Source organism: Silurus meridionalis, chromosome 12, assembly GCF_014805685.1.
Source record: "Silurus meridionalis isolate SWU-2019-XX chromosome 12, ASM1480568v1, whole genome shotgun sequence".
Taxonomy (NCBI): domain Eukaryota; kingdom Metazoa; phylum Chordata; class Actinopteri; order Siluriformes; family Siluridae; genus Silurus; species Silurus meridionalis.
In genome coordinates, this window is record NC_060895.1 from 8,386,369 (window position 1) to 8,406,458 (window position 20,090).

At 37.4% G+C, this 20,090-nt stretch overlaps 1 protein-coding gene across 1 annotated transcript in view; it reads right to left on the minus strand.

The window, feature by feature from the left end:
• Positions 1-1,901: 1,901 nt before the first annotated feature.
• zbtb16b (zinc finger and BTB domain containing 16b) overlaps positions 1,902-20,090 on the minus strand; it is a 44,397-nt gene continuing 26,208 nt past the window's right edge. Inside the window, exons 5-7 of the mRNA XM_046862765.1 lie at positions 10,191-10,361; positions 7,808-7,975; positions 1,902-6,270 (exon numbers count right to left, since the gene is read on the minus strand). Of these exons, the coding sequence (XP_046718721.1) occupies positions 6,041-6,270; positions 7,808-7,975; positions 10,191-10,361 (569 nt within the window). The 3' untranslated portion in view covers positions 1,902-6,040. The remainder of the gene's footprint in view (positions 6,271-7,807; positions 7,976-10,190; positions 10,362-20,090) is intronic.

A 20,090-nucleotide genomic window follows, 5' to 3' on the forward strand; every position in this document is an offset into this window, starting at 1 on the left:
GATCCCACTTCTGTTTTGCCAACCTCTTTCCCCTAATGCTCTCCTGCACTTCCTCATTCCACCACCACGTCTCCTTGTCTTGCTTTCTATTTCCAGATGTCACACCAAGTACTTTTCTAGCTGCCTCCCTCATCACTCCTGCAGTAGTTCCCCAATCATCCGGCACCTCTTCACCACCACCGAGCCCCTGTCTGACCTCTTCCCTGAACCTCACACTACACTCTTCCTCCTTCAGTTTCCACCATCTTATTCTTCTTTCAATCCTTACATTCCTCCTCTTCTTCTTCGCCTCCAAAACCATCCTACAGACCACCATCCGATGCTGTCTAGCTACACTGTCCCCGCCAACACCTTACAGTCTCCAATCTCCTTCAGGTTGCATCTCCTGCATAGCACATAGTCCACCTGTGTGCACCTTCCTCCACTCTATCGTCACCCTATGATCCTCCTTCTTCTTAAAATACGTGTTCACCACTGCCATTTCCATCCTTTTAGCAAAATCTACCACCATCTGCCCTTCCACATTCCTCTCCTTAAAACCATACCTACCCATCACCTCCTCATCACCTCTGTTCCCTTCACCTACATGCCCATTAAAGTCTGCCCCAATCACCAATCGTTCTTTCCTAGGTACACCATCTACCACGTCATCTAATTCACTCCAGAATCTTTCCTTTTCCTCCATCTCACAGCCAACTTGTGGAGCATAGGCACTGATGACATTTATCATCATCCTTCAACTTCCACCTTCACAATCATCACCCTATCAGAAACTCTCTTCACCTCCACTACACTCTTACTGTACTCTTCCTTCAGAATCACCCCTACACCATTTCTCTTCCCATCCACACCATGATAAAACAGTTTAAATCCACCTCCAATGTTCCTGGCCTTACTCCCTTTCCACTTGGTCTCCTGAACACACAGCATATCTACCTTTCTCCTCTCCATCATATCAGCTATCTCTCTCCCTTTACCCGTCATAGTACCAACATTTAATATACCAACCCGAACCTCCACTCTCCTGCACTGCTCCTTTTACTGCCGTCTCTGTAGACGTCTTCCTCCTCTCCTTTTCCTCCTTCGGCCAAGGGAATCTATCATCTGTATATTCTCCATTTGTGGGTGCAAAAATCTTAGTCAGTCCTGTGCAATATCTCATTACCTACACCTGAAATGTTTTCAGTACTTTGTACTGTAGTAGCACTTTTTATTTTAATCTATAACCATGTCCAGAAAATACTACTTTACTGGAAAAACGCCCATTAACCCTTCCATCAACCACTTCACAGCAGCATCTAAAAGCAACATTATATCAGTTGAAGATGCCTGGTCTTTACGATATCTTGGGGAATAAATGTATACACTAATTTCATTATGAAATATGTAAAGGGCCATATCAGCCTACAAAGTTATTATTGAGCTCAGTAGCTCCTACTTTTATACCAAAGACTGTTAAAAGAACATTTACTTATAATCTTATACTCCAGTGCTCATGTTAGTTCTCACTCTCCAGTGTTCAGTATTGTTGAAAGATTTATGATCAAACTCTTGATGTCACCCAAATGAGGATGGGTTCCCCTTTTGAGTCTGGTTCCTCTCAAGGTTTCTTCCTCATAACATCTAAGGGAGTTTTTCCTTGCCACAGTCGCCACGGCTGCTCATCAGGGATAAATGCACACCATTCACCTTAACTGTTGATTTCTGTAAAGCTGCTTTGAGACAATGTCTGTTGTAAAAAGCGCTATAGAAATAAACTTGACTTGACTTGACTTGACTATACATTAATATATAAAATAAATACAGATTTATGCCACAAGAGGGCATAGAATATCCTAGAAACAGTTTAGTTAATATATTTCAAATGCAACCCACTGTAAAGAAACACATGCTGCACACAGTCTCTTTTAGATCTTTATTATTTTTCCACACCCCAGACAACATTAAGAATAACACAGAGCTGTGCTTGAGCCCACACACAGAGAGGAGAAAGGAATACACCTCAATCTGCATCACTGCCATCACACAGTTCAAAAAGACAATCAACTTTATGCTGAAAATACTGAGAAGAAACAATCCAAAATAGAAATAACCTCCAAATGCTAAAATAAAATAAAAAAAAATACAAATATGCACAATTGTGAAAACGAGATCAAAACAGATCAGCTGTAATTGGGCACCTTTTACGGTTATATAAAGAACTGGTGCTGAGGTAGACAATACAACGAACTAACAGACAATCAATGTAAATCATTTGAACATAAAATTACAATGCTACTACAAGAAAATAATGTATATCTGGAAAAAAAAAGATTTTTAATTTGGTCCAATGTGGATTCTCAGTGCTTTATCATATTTTATGAATATGTATCAAATTTGATGTGAATGGCACAGATATGGGAGCACTGAAGGAAATGGCTGCTTCAAGGTTGAGGCAAAATAAAACACAGTGACACAAGGATGCCACTTTGTCAATTCTGTGCTGTGAATAAGGGATTTATTGCAAACCCTACAACAAAGTTTGTTCATTACAGAAAAGCCACACAAATTTCTTGTTAATATACGCTTTACATATCACACATTTTACACCACATGTATTTTTTCACATCATTCTTTTTTATATTTGATTATTCCTACAATCATTTAACTTTGCTGTTAATCTTGTATGTGATCACATTATTTTAATTATGTCATATTTTTCACATACCATTTAACAGGGTCAAGGTACCTTCACATGTGATCACATATTACTCACATTTGTTGCATAAGACCATGTGTAAAATTAAAGTTTTCTGTAAAGTCTAGGCCGACAAATATTTTTCACAGTGTATTTTATTACCCTTTGCCTAAAAGCCTAGGAGAAAAGGCTCATTACAGACAAAAGTAACTAAATTTACACAATGTTCAGTAGCAATTGATATTGACTGCTTTGCCACAATTTGTTTTATGCTTACGATTTGGATGTGTAAAAAAAGAGATGAATGGCGTTCCTGTTTCCAACGCCACATTTAAGTCGTGCATTTCCATCAGAATTTCTGGACACTTGCATTATCAGCTTTCTATGTAGCAACAAAATGAGTTTGTTTTGAATTTGTTCAAAAACTAAATTTAAATGAAATCTTTTGCGGATTTATGGAAGATTGTTTTCTTTCCTTATAAGTAAGCATTTACACAATGAACAAGTTGACCACAGTAATTCTGTTGACTCACATTGACCACACACACACGCACACACGCACACACGCACACGCGCACACGCACGCAAACCTGCATATAACTGCATATAATGTGTTTTGGATCTCACAGTGAATTTGCTGTGACCACAATGCAAGCAAACAGGGAAAAAACACCTTTCTGCCTTTTCTATTAGGTATTTTGTGCTTTGTGATACTAGTAGGCCTGCAGGTCTTGGCAGATAATCGTTAATGAAAAACCGACACCCAGCAGCAGTGACCACAGCACAAGCTTTACAAACACCTACTACTGAACATCGTCAACAGTGTAAAAGAGGCACGAGAAGTATCACCAAAAAACGAACACAATGCAAAAGTTACTGTAAAAGTACTCGACTTACTCAACTATAAACAAGTGGACAGATTTTGCACATTACAGAATACAAAAATACAACATTTTTTTAATTTCTTATCAAAGTGCCACATTTGGCTCTTGTTTCTGTTTTGTTGAGGGTTTTTTTTTTTTTTTGCTTTCTCATGTAAATCCCCCACACACACACACCCCCATGAGTAGCATTACACCCACTTTATGTATGTTGCAGCACTGCATGTACAATCACTTTCACAGAAAAAGACAACACTTCTATTCTTAAGCTTTACCCTTAAACCATAGCTCTCAAACATTTTAGAAAATCCTTTGAAAACAAAAGATCAGGATTCGGTTCTGTTCATTTTTACAAATGGTAAATCAGATACGGAGTGTAAAATACAATGTCAGTCAAGTAAATGAAAATCTCTGAGAATTAAGAAAAACTACAAATTATTTTTAAAATTATGCAAATTTATAAACACAAATCATATGTGCTTTTGTGCAAAATAAAGAGCTATGAGGAGGTAGCACACGGAGGGCTGAAAGCATACATTTGCGCAATGCTAAACCTGATATTAATGCAAAGAGTATCTTTGTGCAGCTCTCACTGAGTGCAGGTGATTATGATTTTGTTATGGCTCACTGAACCATTGTCTGGTTATAGGAAAATAAATGTTGATTATTTTCCAAAAACAACTTGTCCTGAATTTTTTATAATTAAAAAAAAAAATTATATTTACCCATATATCACAGCAATTTATATTTAAATTTACTAAAGAATCATACTTTTTATTCCTAGGTTCTCACAGTTAATGCTGTAGAACCTCTGTGATGACGTTTTTCTTTCCCTGTTATCAAATTATATGCTATTATGAAAAGTTGCTCCCTAATTCTTTTCTCTCACTGGTTAGTTACTTTGACAAGAACTGCAGCATTTCGGAAAGCTTAGCTCTGACTGTTACAAAGCTGTGACACTGGAGTCTCCTTCCACAGAACATTTTTTGTCGGTATATATAGAGAATCTGCCACACGAGTCGCTGTATTCATAGTTACTATAGAAACAATAGTGCATTAGCGCAAACTAATTAGTAAAAACCTGTGATTCGCCTTGCAGCTGACACATCTCTCAAAGCTACTGTTCTAGAAAATTCATCAACATCTTCTGAACAATCACCAGTGCATGCGCCAGTGCTGTGGTACAATATAAAAATAAATCGAGCACTCAAGGTCAACTCAAGACAATCAAGTAATTCAAGTGAAAAGAAAAAAACGGAAAAAGGAAATGAACCATGAGAAGGTAACATCTGTAGAGCTGAATACTGCATATTCTTTATTAGTCTCTAGTTAGGTTACTTTGATCTTTTACATTTTATATGTGTTTTAATTACCCCATTTTTTTAAATCAGCCTTCTCTATAATTAATATCAAATTGACACGTCATTGCAGAAGTCAAAATATTTATGTATGGTCCAAAAAAAAAAACTTAACCTGTGCAGTCCTAAATGAGTCTTTATCCACTGATACTGTACCACTTTATCACATAACAACATATGCACTTTAAAAAATTTTACAATTAACCCTGTTACACTAATTCTAATGGTAGGAGAATGTTGGACAGCTAATAAAAAGCAAACCCTGTCTGAAGTCATGACTATGCTGTACATTTTAGTTATGACATCACCACAGTGGTGAAAGTGCACAGTGTAGTCATTTTTTGAACACATCCCTGAACATCCTCGATATTTTGTGACCATAATGTAGTAGAATTTGAGTTTGTCTATGATCAAATGGTCACTAATAAGTGCTTCTGACTCTTAACATGAGCAGTGTGACAGCCTTGTACTGCTGAATACAGCCAAGCTCAGTGGTAGCACAGTGGATAAGATGTTGGACTTCTACTTGAAAGGTCATGGGTTCAAATCCCAGCACCCCAAAGATGCCACTGCTATGCTCTTGAAAAAGGTCATTTGCTCATCTGTATAACTGTAAATTACTCTGCATGAGGGCATCTGACAAATAATTTTTTATTCAATTTGGATTATTTAGAGTTTGATTTAATTTAGCTGGTTTCCACATTATTTTTTTTTCAAAAACATTAAACAAATTTTTTTTTAAGGTTTGTATAAATATTTAGTGTTTTATATTTTGCTGTAAATACAAAAAGTATGTGATTTACTTTAAGTATAACAAGTAGAATTTTGGATTTTGTTACTGAGAAGTGTTCTAGGCTATAATATCATGAAATATCATATTTGTTTGATTGGGTTCTTCCACTTTTATGTCATTACATTCCATTTAGCAAAGCAAGAACAGTGTACTGTTCCTAGAGATGAATTTGAACATGTGCATATGAAATGGCAATAAAAAGAAAATACAAATGTAATTCTACACAACAGCTTTGATCACTTTCCTTTTCCATCTTTGGCCCAGGCTGGGAGCAAAATGAGTGAATGAGCCAGCAGTTTTCTTCTTTCCTTTTTTTCTTTCTTCGGCTGTCTTACACATAGCATAGGTACAGATAGGTCTTCTCAATCCTCCAGTCTGGAGGAACATCCTCAGGCTTGTGGCTTTTCATGTGCTTCTGCATGGCCGAAAGGCTAGGGCAATACTCTTGGCAGATGGTACACTGGTAGGGTGAAGCTCCATTGTGGGTGCGTAGGTGTTTGATCATGGCTGAGTAGTCTCGTGAGCGCTGGTGGCACATCTTGCACTCAAATGGCTTCTCACCTGAGGATCATATGGAAAAGCGTAAGGCTATCACAGTAATACATATTGTAAGTCAGTCACAACGCCACTTTGGGGCATATCAACACTACATCAAGTAATGTGTGTGGGTGTGTGCGTGCGTGGGTGTGTGTGTGTGTATGTGGAGGCTATTGACATTTTTTTATATATGAATAATTCAAAATCAGAAATGTGTACTTGTGTATGTGGCTGTAAAAAACATAAAAATTAGTAGAGAATCATGTGCAAAAATGCTTTTTTTATTAATTTATATATTAACAGGGTGTGTATTACATTTTGTGCAGTGAAAATCTAATGGGTAACAATGTTAACAGCCTGTCATTGTCAGCAGAAAACTAGTGATTTGTGATCTGTCATTGACAATGGTTGTAAATGCCACTGATTCCATTGTTGGCTATCAACTGGACTACTGGCCTTTGGCTGGGAGCTCCTCTCTGCTCTCATTATCTACATGCACCTAGTCCAGAGCCGTGGCCTTGTTTGACAAAAAAGAAGTCAATTATTTGACTGGCAACCTGATAGGGTGGCTTAGCGTTTGCCTTATTGAAGAGCGAATTGAAGCAGCAATCAGCCTGTAATTCCACCTCAACCACAGTTTAATATGCCACCCAAGATCACACAGCCATCACAGAGCCATGAAATTTAATCCGTAGCATCCCAAACCATTCTAAAGGGGTTTTAATCAGTAAATCAGTTTTCCCCCACAGCTTTTCTTACAAATACACTTGCTATGCTACCAAATATCATAAATATATTTCAATCAATTTTCAATCTTTTCATGACTTAAATATTATTTATATTTTCTTTATCTATATATTTTTATATAATGTTCCTGACTTCCCAAATCAGTTTCTCACAGTGGTGGACAGTAAGAAAGTAAATGTAATTTGTTACTGTACTTAAGTAGCTTTTTCGGTACTGCACTTTACTGAAGTATTTCCATTCAGGGAGACTTTTACTTTAAATTCACTACTCTTCAAAGTCAAAAAACTTAAGTAGTTAAGCACACAGCAATTCACCAATCAGGGTAGAGCACACGCTCTGTTTTTAACTTGTTTTGATTCCCGCTTGGTGGTATCTACTTAGCACGAACAAAAGTCTTAGTTAAAAAGAAGGTTTTGGGCTTATGATCATTTTGAAAGATATCAGTGTTTTACTATATAATCATTTTAATAAAAGCTTGATGTGCTTTGAGTAACACAAGTAACTGAGTAACTAAGTCTTTTCACATAGTTGATTAAGCAAGCGTCTTGTAACAAAAATGTAAGTTCATTTTGTGTCTAAGTATATTTGAAGGAAAATACTTTTCTACTTTTACTTAATTTAAAATTTAGAGAGAGCACTTTTACTTTTACTGGAGTAATATTTTACCTAGTCTATCTCTACTTTAACTTAAGTGCAACTCAAGTATTTTGCCCACCACTGGTTTCTTATACATTTTCTTCAATAAGAGTCATTTATAAGGAATTGAAGTGTTTTACTTGTGCACAGAGTTTGTGTGAGGACTTGGAGCTCTGACCTGTGTGTACGCGGTAGTGTGTCTCCAGCTGGTGTTTGAGGCTGAACTTCTTGCCACAGCTGTTGCATTCATACGGTTTCTCTCCAGTGTGGATGCGTTTGTGGCCCTTCAGAGTGCTCTCATCTCGAAAACAGCTGCCACAGAACTCGCACTCATATGGGTGGTCACCTGTTCCACAAAGACATCATACTCACTCATATGCATGCTACACAATAAAGCAGTTAAAATAGTTCCATTGAACCAGAACCCCCCTTTGAGCTTCAATATCATATGTGGCTTGTTGAGCGGTTGCTTTTTTACTGACAATAATCGATGTGATAGTTGACTACAATAAGTGTTGACTAGCTTTGGCTGGCTGCTAATTGCCTTTATGCGCCGGCTAACAGCTTATAATTTTCTTCGACAGCAGCATGGGATGCGGTCAAGCTTATAAAGCACCCAATATTTAATGCATCTCAGCACAGCCGGCCACGCTTTAAGCCATCAGCAGTGACCCATGCTTTTCATTATCTCCCTGTCCAAGTGGCAGCCATGCCTCGAAATAAATTGCATTTCTTTTTATGTACTGTCATGCTTCAGTGTAATCCCCCATCTTAAGAGACAATGCGGAAAAAAAATTCCCAAAGCACATCAAGGCATACTATTCACATTCAATTCCACTCTTAGTAATCGTGGCAGTCTGAAATGAATGGGTTTTTTATCAGAGTGAAGAGGAAGGGCATGCTGAAGCCCTAAGAGACCAGATATATGATGATATATAGAGCAGCAGTCTTTAGGTACCTGCATCAACTGATCAGATGCACCTTGCAAAAAGCCCCGCAGCCTGTCTGTCATTAAAGTTAATGGAGCTGAGGCGGGCAGCCGGTCGGCCAGACTCGCATCGCCGCAGGCATGCTAATGTGCTAACGCTCAGCCCTGGGAAGATTCAACATACACTAGTAATGTCAATTACCCAGCACATACACAGAACTCTTTTCTAGTTTATTAGACTTTACATTTACTGTATTGATCTTTTCTAGGGTAGGTAGCCAATCATGGCTGCTGTGGCATAAACTGCAAACTGTCAGTGTCTTTGTTTAAGTCGGTAATACATAACCATATAACTGTTTGTAGAATTCAAAGTAAAATAGACATCCATTAAAAAAAAACTCCAAATGGTCTGACAAAATGACATTAAAAGGCATGAAAGACGAGCTAAAAGGAGCTTCAGAGAGCTTTCTGTGCCATAAACAATCCAGCTCGCTTGTCTCTGTCTGCCCTATCAAACACAGCTGTGAACATTAGACAGCCGCCACTGTCTGCAAATGGCCTGCCAGTGAAACGGAGAGGGAACAGGAATGGCATATTAATGAGAAGACACTACATGTGCAGAATGTAGAGAGGAGAGAGGCTTCTGAATCAGACACACATACACATGGCTTATCAGTGACATGGCCAGATGTGCACTTTAAACCTTATGTATTGCCACCAGCACACTATCAACCACAACAAATTCTCTGCATTCTACAATTGTATAATTTAAGATGAGGCTTGCAAATGCATTTAATACAACTCTTTGCATTTTGCTTTCTCCAGTTCAGGCATGCAGTCGATTCCAAGTCTCAGAAAAATTTGGCAGAGGCAGGTGAGTAGAGTAATTCAGCACTCATTACCAATTCTTAGATTGTGTGGGGTGGGACTCATAATCTTGAGTAGAAAATGTTTTTGAAATTGTGGTGCAATGCTATATGTCACTTTTGTGCAGTTGGGTTTACTAAATGGCAGCCATATTTTTTTTATTATTTTTCTGTGGTACCATCACTGAAGCCATAAAGATGTCTAGTTCAGCCATGAAACTTTATCCACATGTTGATTGGATCTCTTGATGCTAGTGCGAAGGCCTATCAAGTTTGTTTCTATATCTATGTACTCTGCATATCGTGAATAAAGTAATCAGGTGCCAAGTGCAGCAGATTTTGTCTGCCAAGACTAAACCAATCTACACTCTATTTCCATTAATAAACTCCCAAGAGTTGTCATAGCTAAACAGGACCTTCTGGACATATGTGGAATGAGATTGACAATTTTCAGGCAGGCCAGCACAAGATAGGCTGCTTTCACACTAATGTAGCTTGTGGTGCTGTTTGGTTAAATCAAACAAAGACCACCCATTTCAGAAGGACCAGGGAACAGTTCTTTGAGTTACTTGTTATATGGCTACAACAGCCCATAGAAAAGTAATAAAAATAACTGTGAAAATAGATGTTTTTTGCCTGAGATGATCTTTCTGTGGATTGACCCCCGGATTTTGAAAATAGGGTTTCTAAAATGAAAAATCAAAATGAAAAAGCTAAATTAAATCCAATTAGCCCAAACTCTCTTAACCAGGTAGATAAAGACTTACCTGTGTGGGAGCGGAGGTGACGTTTGAGAGCCGTGTGGCTGGGAAAAGTTCGATCACAGTCACTGCAAATGTAACTACGTACACCAGCATGGACCTCCATGTGGCCCTGCAGAGCCTTCTGAGTCTGGAAGCGTTTTCCACACAGCAAACAAAACACAGCCATGTCTGAGCCTAGTTCAGCAAGAGAGAGAGAAAGAAAATGAAAATGCGATGGATAGAGAGACAGACAGAAGTGAAGCGAGGAATGAAGAAAAGATAAACATTCTTTTGGTGTTTAATTGTTATAAATACATTGAATGTTATTCTTATAAATGTTATAAATGGTATGACAAAATACGACCCAGTGTTACGAACCCAAAAATTAATTAAATGTAGTAAAAACTTTGGACGGCTTTACAATTTTCATGTTTGAATTTACCATCCAGTCATTCACTCATTCATTCATTCATTCATTCATTCATTCATTTATGTTAAGACACAGTTTTATCCTGGTCTGTGTTGTGCTGAAGCCTATCTTGGGAATACTGGGCTTGAGGTAAGATGCAGATGAGATGACGGTACAGGGCACCCTCTATATTTCTGTATTTATTTATAAGGAAATAAAATTTAGAGCAAACAACCTTGCATGTATATTATAGGTGAAAAGAAATCAGAAAACCCAGAGTAAACCCAGTCACATAGAAGAAAAGCATGCAAAGAAATTCTAGTTTAGGATCAAATCAAGGTCTGCGGAACAATAAGGCAGAAATGCTAGCAATTCACGATAGCATAATCCTAAGCATTATACACCCTATTAATTTTGTTGAAATTACAGATAAATTAATACTTGTATCACAGGTGTTTCATGCATTTTTACAATAAAAAATCCCTGCAATGTTTACATGTTTATTAGCTTTCATTAAAAAAATCACCATGTGACTGTCATATGGCATAATAAAACCTGACTATCAACATTTTCAACAGATCCAAGAACTGGCACTTTCACGGTGGAAAAACATAGAATGGTCTCACCTTAGGCATCAGCATCAGGTCTGGTATTTGCCAATGGAAAAGCACTATGTGTCTCCCTTTCCTTTGTATAAACTGTGCAATCTGGCATCTCTTGCTTAAAGTAAAGCTGTCTCTAATTTAAAATCTATGTCAATTCCCAGAGGTGGCTTATAAACAGTAGGCCAGGATTGACTTTCCAGTCAATCAATCAGCATTTGCCTCAGAGCTCAGAGAAACAAGGGAGGAGAAAAAGCCACAATGGAACCCGAGACACATAAAAATCAGCTTCTGTTCTCTATCAACATACAACCTGGCAGTAATGGGAGTTTTGTGCAAATATTGGCTAGAAAGCACTCTCTCAGCCTATGCATTCGTTCTCTTGTATTTCGATTTTTTTCCCTGTTTAAGGCTTCAGATAGTTAAGACTGAAGAATAAGGTAGAAGAAGCAGATAATGAAAAAAAAAAACCATCAAATAAGAAAGAATGAATACTTGCATAACTATTTTTTATATCCATTAAAACTTTACTTATTATCAGAGTATTAACTTACTATGTCTAAAATATACAGTTTCCCCCGGTTTACAAGAATAATTCGTTCCTAATATTTGTTCGCTCGTGTTCCCATACCCTTGTACTCGCATGTTAATTTTCCCATAATAATTACTGTAAAAGCAATTAATCCGTTCCCAGACCTCAGGCGATCGCTTATTTTAGCCCTTAAAAAATATTTTATGCCTAATTTAACACACAAATATACTTTGTGTAAACAACAAAATATAAACATAAAAGCTAATAAATTATAAACATAAAGAAATAAATAACTTTTTGTTCTTTTTGATTGTACTCACTGTTGAACTAGACATGCCATATTGCAGACAAAGATCTCGTGTGCGTACACCACGTTCATGCTTTTCTACAATTTCTTTCTTCATTTCAATGGTTATTCATTTTACAACCATCTTTTCACTACACTTCTTAGGGCCCATGATGCTAAATTTATAGTGAAATAAAAAAAAACACTTCTGTTAAACGCTGTTGTAACCAGAAAAAGAAGGGGAAAACAGGACAAGTACAAAGCTATTTCTACTTGCTTGTGTCTTGCTTGTGTCTTTAGGAATAATTTACCTCTGCAACTCTATCTATTTATACCATCTCTCTGGCTCCTGAGAGGGCACAATGTGTTTCTCAGACTCTTTATATATCTCTGTTGCTCTCCACTCAGCACACTCCCAGCAGAGGTTTAATGGTTCTGAAGAAGCTGACACAGTTGCTTAAGGTGAGGTGAATGGGCCTGTTAATGGAGCTAGCCACTCACACAAGATAAGTGTCAACACTCCACACTTGCAGGAGATACAGTAGCTCTTCCCTCTGCTTTACACTGCTTCCTGTTTTCCTCTACACTTCAACCCTTTTGTTCAGTTCACTACCCAACAGGGGAGGTCCCAGTGACGCATAATTTTTATTTTGCCAATATAAATATACACATATACACAACATGCACTTCACTTACTATTATTTGTCTAGTTTGTGCATACAGTATGTTGTTCACAATATGGGGTGAATAAAATAATAGGTTTATTATGTAATGCTTTAAAAGCTTCAATGTGCTGCACAGTCCCATGTAATGCTTGCCCAGATATCCAGTTCACTAAATTCCATCTAGGCTAACATAAATTATCCTGAAAGTGAATTAACAGACTGGATAATAATAAGCAAGTACTTCAATTCATGGGAGAAATGACTTTAAGTACTTAGAGTCTCTCTCTCTCTCTCTCTCTCTCTCTCTCTCTCTCTCTCTCTCTCTTTCTCACTCTCTATCCGGTAATAAAACCTCACACATTTAAAAAAAAGTCTTTGGATAGCATTTTATCTATGTATTGAGCACGAAACTAATATGCTTTTTTACCCGGCTAAGTCCGTTTTTGTGTTAAGTGCCTTATTGTGCTGGCAATAACATTGTGACTGTTTGTACTAGATTTACAGTTATATGACAGTTTGTGTTCCACAATGTGCTGTATTTTATCGCTATTTCTACATCCCTTCACATTCCTCTTTCTGGAATTTCATGTCTAGCAGCTGTTCTAGGTAATTACTATGCTCATGTTAACATGCTCATTCAAATATGTTATCATTAATATAATAGCATTGTTAAGTTTGCAGATGGCACCACGGTGGTGCTGTTGAGCATGTACCCAGCTTTAAGTTCCTTGGAGTCCACATATCTGAGGATCTCACCTGGTCTCTGAACTCTTCTATCCTGTTCAGCACCTGTTTTTTTCTGAGGAGACTTAAAAAGTCCTGCCTGTGCTACAGGGTACTAGAGAACTTTTACAGCTGTACCATTGAGAGCATCCTCACTAACTGCATCTCAGTGTGGTACAGCAGCTGCACTGCTTTGGACCGTAAAGCCCTTCAGAGGGTGGTGAAAACTGCCCAACGAATTATCGGCACTCAGATATCCACTTTGGGGAACATTTACAATAACCGCTGTCTGCAAAAGGCAAAGGGCATAATCAAAGATACCTCTCACCCCAATGGACTATGCACCCTTCTCCCATCGAGCATTTTTCTTGTGGCTGTTACTGCACTGAACAGCTGATTCAATACTGCATTGTCACTTTCTGTGTATTTTGCACTGCTTATCCACTACACATTTCTTTTTTTGCAACAGCCATAACTCATTTGCACTATTGCACATTTCACCCATATTTATACTATATATATATACTGCATCATACATCCATTCATATTTGTACATAACTATCATGCTATTATCTTCTGACATCTATCTATGCATTATCTTTGCACATTATATTGTATATTACAATATATACCATATATTATTACTTACTGCACCTTCTGTACATTAATCACCCTCATCCCTGTACATATGGACCTCATACCCTATTTATCTTACCGTTATTTATTGTATATAGGCCACTTATGCACTTCTGGTTAGATGCTAACTGCATTTCATTGGCTCTGCACATGTGCCTTGCACAATGACAATAAAGTTTAATCTAATCTAATAACAGCTAACACAACAATAAAGAGATTTTTAAAAAGAACAAACAAAAATGTTAATATTTTTTTCCTACAATATAAAAATGCTTTACAGCAAAGGCATGGCAGTATAGGAGTGAGAGTCCAGTAATGGAGAGTCCACCAATATACCATAAAAGAAAAAAAAATCATTCAGGACATTTAATTTGTAAGGCCTTACATATGCTCTAATTAAGAAAAGAAACTAGTCCACAAAAATAAGTAATTTTTACTTTTTTGTAGAATTTGTCATAGCCCAGTTAAAAAGTTGTTGAGCTAGAGAACTCTGGATAGCTGCAAGTGCAAAAAGACACATGGTGAGTTTCTCTGTAGTTTCGTATTTCAAGCTTGGAAATATCAGATGAAAGTTATTTAAGCCCTGTGTTTTGTTTCTTTTGCCTGTGCTCAAACATGAGGGATATGGGTATATCGGTAGGAGAATGCTAAGGATGGAGCCACCAGGAAGTAGGAAAAAAGGAAGGCCAAGGAGGAGGTTAATGGACAGGCAGGTGTAGAGGTCAGAGTAATGTGGAGACGGATGATCCGCTGTATATGTTTGTATATATGTACAGTATGTAAGTACACACACACACACACACACACACACACAGACAAGGGGCATTTAGGCCAGGCTGTTTGCTTGAGAACTTACTAGGTGATTAAAACAAAAAGACAATCTCAGTTCAAAAGTACAGTATATGCTCTTTCGCCTGATTCTGTAAGTGTCACAATGATGTGAACAATAAAGTAATTTTACAAGTTGCAAAAAGTACAATGGCTGTGATTCAAACTGCCTACTACTTGCTACTCATTACACCACTGATATTTCCATTCAGTTTACAACTTTTCAAATTTACTTTATATGGTTTGGGATTCAGTCATAAATTCTTTCTGAATGTGTTTTACTGGGCATAATAGTAGCTTGCAATAGTGTTTTACATTTGGAGACCTTTCATTCTGAAAAAAAAACCAGATTGGTTTGTTGCCAGTGAGGATGTGACTGTTTATAACCATTTTATATGGATTTAAACTGATCCAAAAAAAAGTGTAATTGCTGGCAAGTTATATAAATGCATGCCCAGTTACACTTCTGCTCCTTATTTGTTTGACAAAATAATTGTTTCTGCTGGCTGTTCTGTTAACTGTCTATATTACTTTAGTGAAACCCTGTACACCAGTTAAAGACTAACAAACATCTACATCTGGTGTAAACTGTCATACAAATGATTTTGACATGCATAGTATCATAATATATTTGACTATTATTTGTTCATGATAAAAAAGGGATGGAAAGAATATGTGCTGCTAGAAGGTTTGAGATTTTATGGCATGAGCTACGGTGGGGTAAGAGGTCAGGGGAAGCAGGAGACAGATTAAAGGAATGTGTATGTGGGGGACCTGGATGACCCTTGCTGAGCATAGACAATAAGGAGTGGGGTGTCACTGAATTGAAGAGCGCACACTGGAATCCTGCTACTGGCTTTACTCAAATACCACTGCACACAGTAAATTGAGACAGGCTAGCATTGGCTGAGTGTGATTAGACAGGTAACGGCACACAAGACAAGACAACAACTCAGGACCTCAAATTATATCTCAGATATAAATCTGGAACGTGTTATTGTTTTCATTCTTTTTCTCGGCTACATTTTTTTTTCAATCTCATTTAATCTTTCAATAATGCCTAATCATTATTATACTAAGCTTTTTCAGTGGTGAAATGCAGTATCAGCATCACATTATTATTACATTTAAGAGAGAGAGAGAGAGAGAGAGAGAGAGAGAGAGAGAGAGAGAGATGATCAAATACAAATATGGGAACAAACTGCTCCTTTCTTTGGTTGATGATTAGTTACAACAGTGGAGACAGCCTGCCTGCTCCTTCCCAGTTCTACAAATCCATTTTAATCAGATATGAGGAAAGGAGAAAGGCTGAGTATAAGAGAGGGAGTGATTAGTATACAGGAGCTTGTGCCACAGCTTCATTGTGCATTCAAGTGGGGTTAGCATGTTGCATTTAAAATGCCGTCTGATGAGGACTCCAAAATCAAACCATTTGTTACTGCCATTGAAGTGCCTGTGGGCAATAGGCAATTAAATTGGAATTAGTGTGGGGAATGAGATACAGATGATTCATATGGAGAGCAAGAGCTGTCAGAGAGATGTTCTGGAATTCTATTAACGTAACCAGGATGGATACACCGAGAGTAAACACACAGCGAGCTGCTTAACTTCACCACACGCCATTCAATCACTGTGGCGCCTTATCTAAACTGACTGATTTATTCCCTCTAAAGTTCAAAAAAACAATATGTGTCAAGAAATAGCTCGATTTAGCAAAGATGTGTGAATTCTGCATTTGAAACATGTTTAGAAACTGAGCCACTGCAGACTTTTACTTCATAATACATTGAGTTTATTTAATTTTGATTTAAAGGCTGTGGAAGCTTGCGACACAGATACTACCCTATTTTTTTTTTTGCATGCTCCCACAACCTCTTTAGAGCCCATTCATATCAGGCCAAATGTTGACCAATTTACCCTATTAATAATTTAAAGAGTTAAGAGTCATTCCTGAGCCCAAATGGTCACGCCTAAAGCCCTATTGCAAGAATGCATTGTTCCTCTATCTATGATTTATTCAAATGGCCATCTGGACAGTGAAGGAACCATCAGCCTGAATGTCCCAATGACCCATTCTATTATTCCCTGTGTCATAGGTCCAGCTCTTTCACACTCTCTGGATACTTCTTTTAAAACATGGATCTGCTGAGAAAGCTTTTCTGTCCCACAAAAGAACTCTCAGCAGCATCTCATCAAACAAGACAATAAGACTTTTTTCACAGGGTGTTTTTCTTTCTTTCTTTCTTTTCTCTAAGACAGTCACAGAAACATGTAAAATTGTGTACAATTACAGCTAATCAGGAAAAAATGTGGAGAATGCCAATACGGGATAGAAAAATAACAATGCAGAAAACAGAATTGGTTATATCATCAATAAACAAAAAAAGAAATGATCAGTGCAATGGAAATGGAAAACATACAACCTGTTCCACCTGATGCCTTGTTACGAGAACAGTAACAATATCTCTGAACAGTTATAGAAAAAGGGAGATGCAGAGAAAGAGCAGAAGAAGAGAACAAATGGAAAATAAAAGGAGAGAAAATTCTCTGCAGGACATCAGTATTCCAGCATAACAAGCTGCCTTTCACAGCTCATAATGAGCCCCAGGTCACAGGAAACAGGTGCTTGGTAGATTATCAAAAACACACAAGCACGTCAGAAAGAGCCTTTGCCTTTTATGCATTCATTATATTCATTACATTCTGTGTGAATAATTACTTCTTGGAATCAAAACCTGGGTGCAAAAAAAAAAAGAATAAAGAGCTCTTTCACAAAAAAAAAAAAAAAGTACATCAGAAAATGAACTTAGACATGAAAAAGATACTAAGACGGTTTATAACAATTAAATGCCACCTGTGCTATATTCAGTAAGGCCTCTAAAGACATGCATGCTAATATGAACTGTTCATAACTATTTGTATAAGGAACTAGTTCGATCATGCACTGGCTCTAGTGAATGCACTGATTCTTTATGCAGGCCAGCAGGGGGAGTGTTGTGTGAAATCTCTGGCAGACCGCAGACCTCACATGACCCTATCACACAGCATCAGTAACAAACACCTCTCCTCTCTCCTTCTCTCTCTCTCTCTCTCACACACACACACACACACACACACACACACACACACACAAACACACACACTGAGTCATTCTGTGATTATTTAAAGTAACCATGGGATTATTTCAGTGTCATGTTTGTTTCTGCACAATTTCTGAAATATGTTTTTTTCCCCAGGAATATAAAATCTGGGCAGTAACTCCAGTTTCTATTTATTCCTGGCCTTTATGTTTTATTTTTTGTTGTTGTTTCAGAAAAATAGTGCTTATTCAAAAATTTATATGACCAGCTAGTCACTGTTTTTTTTTCTCTATAGCCTCTTAATTAGATACGGATACAATGTTGTTTCGGGGTGTCTTTCTTTGGCATCATCACCTGGCTTCATCATTACGGATTCAATCAGCCGAAGAGCTGCTCTGTGGCAATAAATACTCTTAAAAGTGCTAGACAAATGATATTGAATTGAAATGTAAATCAATTGAATTAAGTTTTATTGAATACAATATAAAAGACAGGATAAACAGAGGAACAGAAAAAAACCCAATCTTGGTTAAATCTACATTTAAATATGCAAGAAACATTCTAATAAAAATCCATCCAGTACCCTAAGCACCAGTACTATTAGGTGATTGTATGAGCATCATTAGATGTTAGTTTGTTCGGGAATTGATTTGAAGTGTGATCAATCCTAAGGGGCCAAAGCTAATCCTTAATACAGCTTTCTTTTCTATTTTCTCCAGGCTAAATTGAAAACGCAGCTGTAGCAAGTCGTTCTCATTGCTTGCCTTGCTGTACAAAAGAGAGAGAATTTGCTTTTCACACTGGTCAGATGATCCCATGACCCCTGAAGAGAAGGGACACAATAGGCCTGAACTGGTGCAGAAGTTACAGACCTAATCCTGTTCCCACACTTTAGGTGGACAGGGAATGATATATAATGTATAATGTATAAACAACTTGTGTCACATTCTATACAAAATGGAATACTGATGAATAAATGGCATTTATTAATCAGGCCAGAATAATTTATATTTCCACAAATGTACACTGTACAGATATCACTGCGATTTTGAGAAAATCGAGAAGCTTCCATTGTGGAACGCATATGGAACGGAAAGGAAATAGTAAAATGTAAAACAGTTGGTTCATCAAGGCTACTAGTTTAAAGAAGTCTTGACATGATTCTGCCATATACTTGGTTGAAGAGAAAGCAGACATAAAGGTTGCATAAATAAACGTGACACAGAGGCCACAAATCTCCATCTGTGAATGTCACCAGACACACAACCGAGACATAGCTGGAGGTGCTTCACCTGCTTGCGGGTGTATCATCTGGGGCATAAGAGGTCCTACTCATCTGCAGTACATAGGTGAAACTGTGAAACTGCAAGCTGCTCCTTTTTTCAGACAAATTCACTTAATTAAGGTTCCATTTTATTGGTTAGAGAGAAAAGGCTTGTCTTTACGATCTTCCTAGAAGCAGAGCGAAAGCAACAGACACCAAAAATATCCTGGTGCTTTTTTTTCTTTCAGAAATGTTTCTTCAAAATTCTCAAGCTGTTCTGATAAGCAGCTGGGTGTATTCATGTCTCTCTTTTCAGTTTAAGTGTGATAATTAATCCCTGCAATCATAGTTAGTTGTGTCTTTCTCCCAGTATAAACAAAATTATTCGCACCCTGCCAATTGGAGCCTTATTTACACTGTGAAATAAACAAAGGCAATCAATATTTATTTAATAAAGACCTTATAACTGTCTGTTTCCACCAACTCGGGAATCTAATTACATGCTGCTTTGCTCATCTAAAGATGGAGAGACAGGTCTCAAGTGTCATGAATATCATGGTGGTGGGAAAAATAAACAGATAAGAAAGAATTTGCAATGAAATGCACAGCATATAAATAATTTTAAACCTCTAACTAAAGAAAATCAACTCAGGAATTTGGTCACTTAGTACATGGCCACTATAGATGATTGACAAATTAAAGGAAAAACCAACATAGATCGACAGTATCCATGCAATATGGCACAAAATCTTTGAAACTGTTCTGAAGAGCCATTCTACTAAAATATGTTCCATCAAGTGGTGTTTTAATGATGGTTATGGAGAGCTGTGATGTCTACACATCAATGTTCAATTGGATTGAGATTTTCAAAAACTTTACATAGTCCCTGGCTTATGATT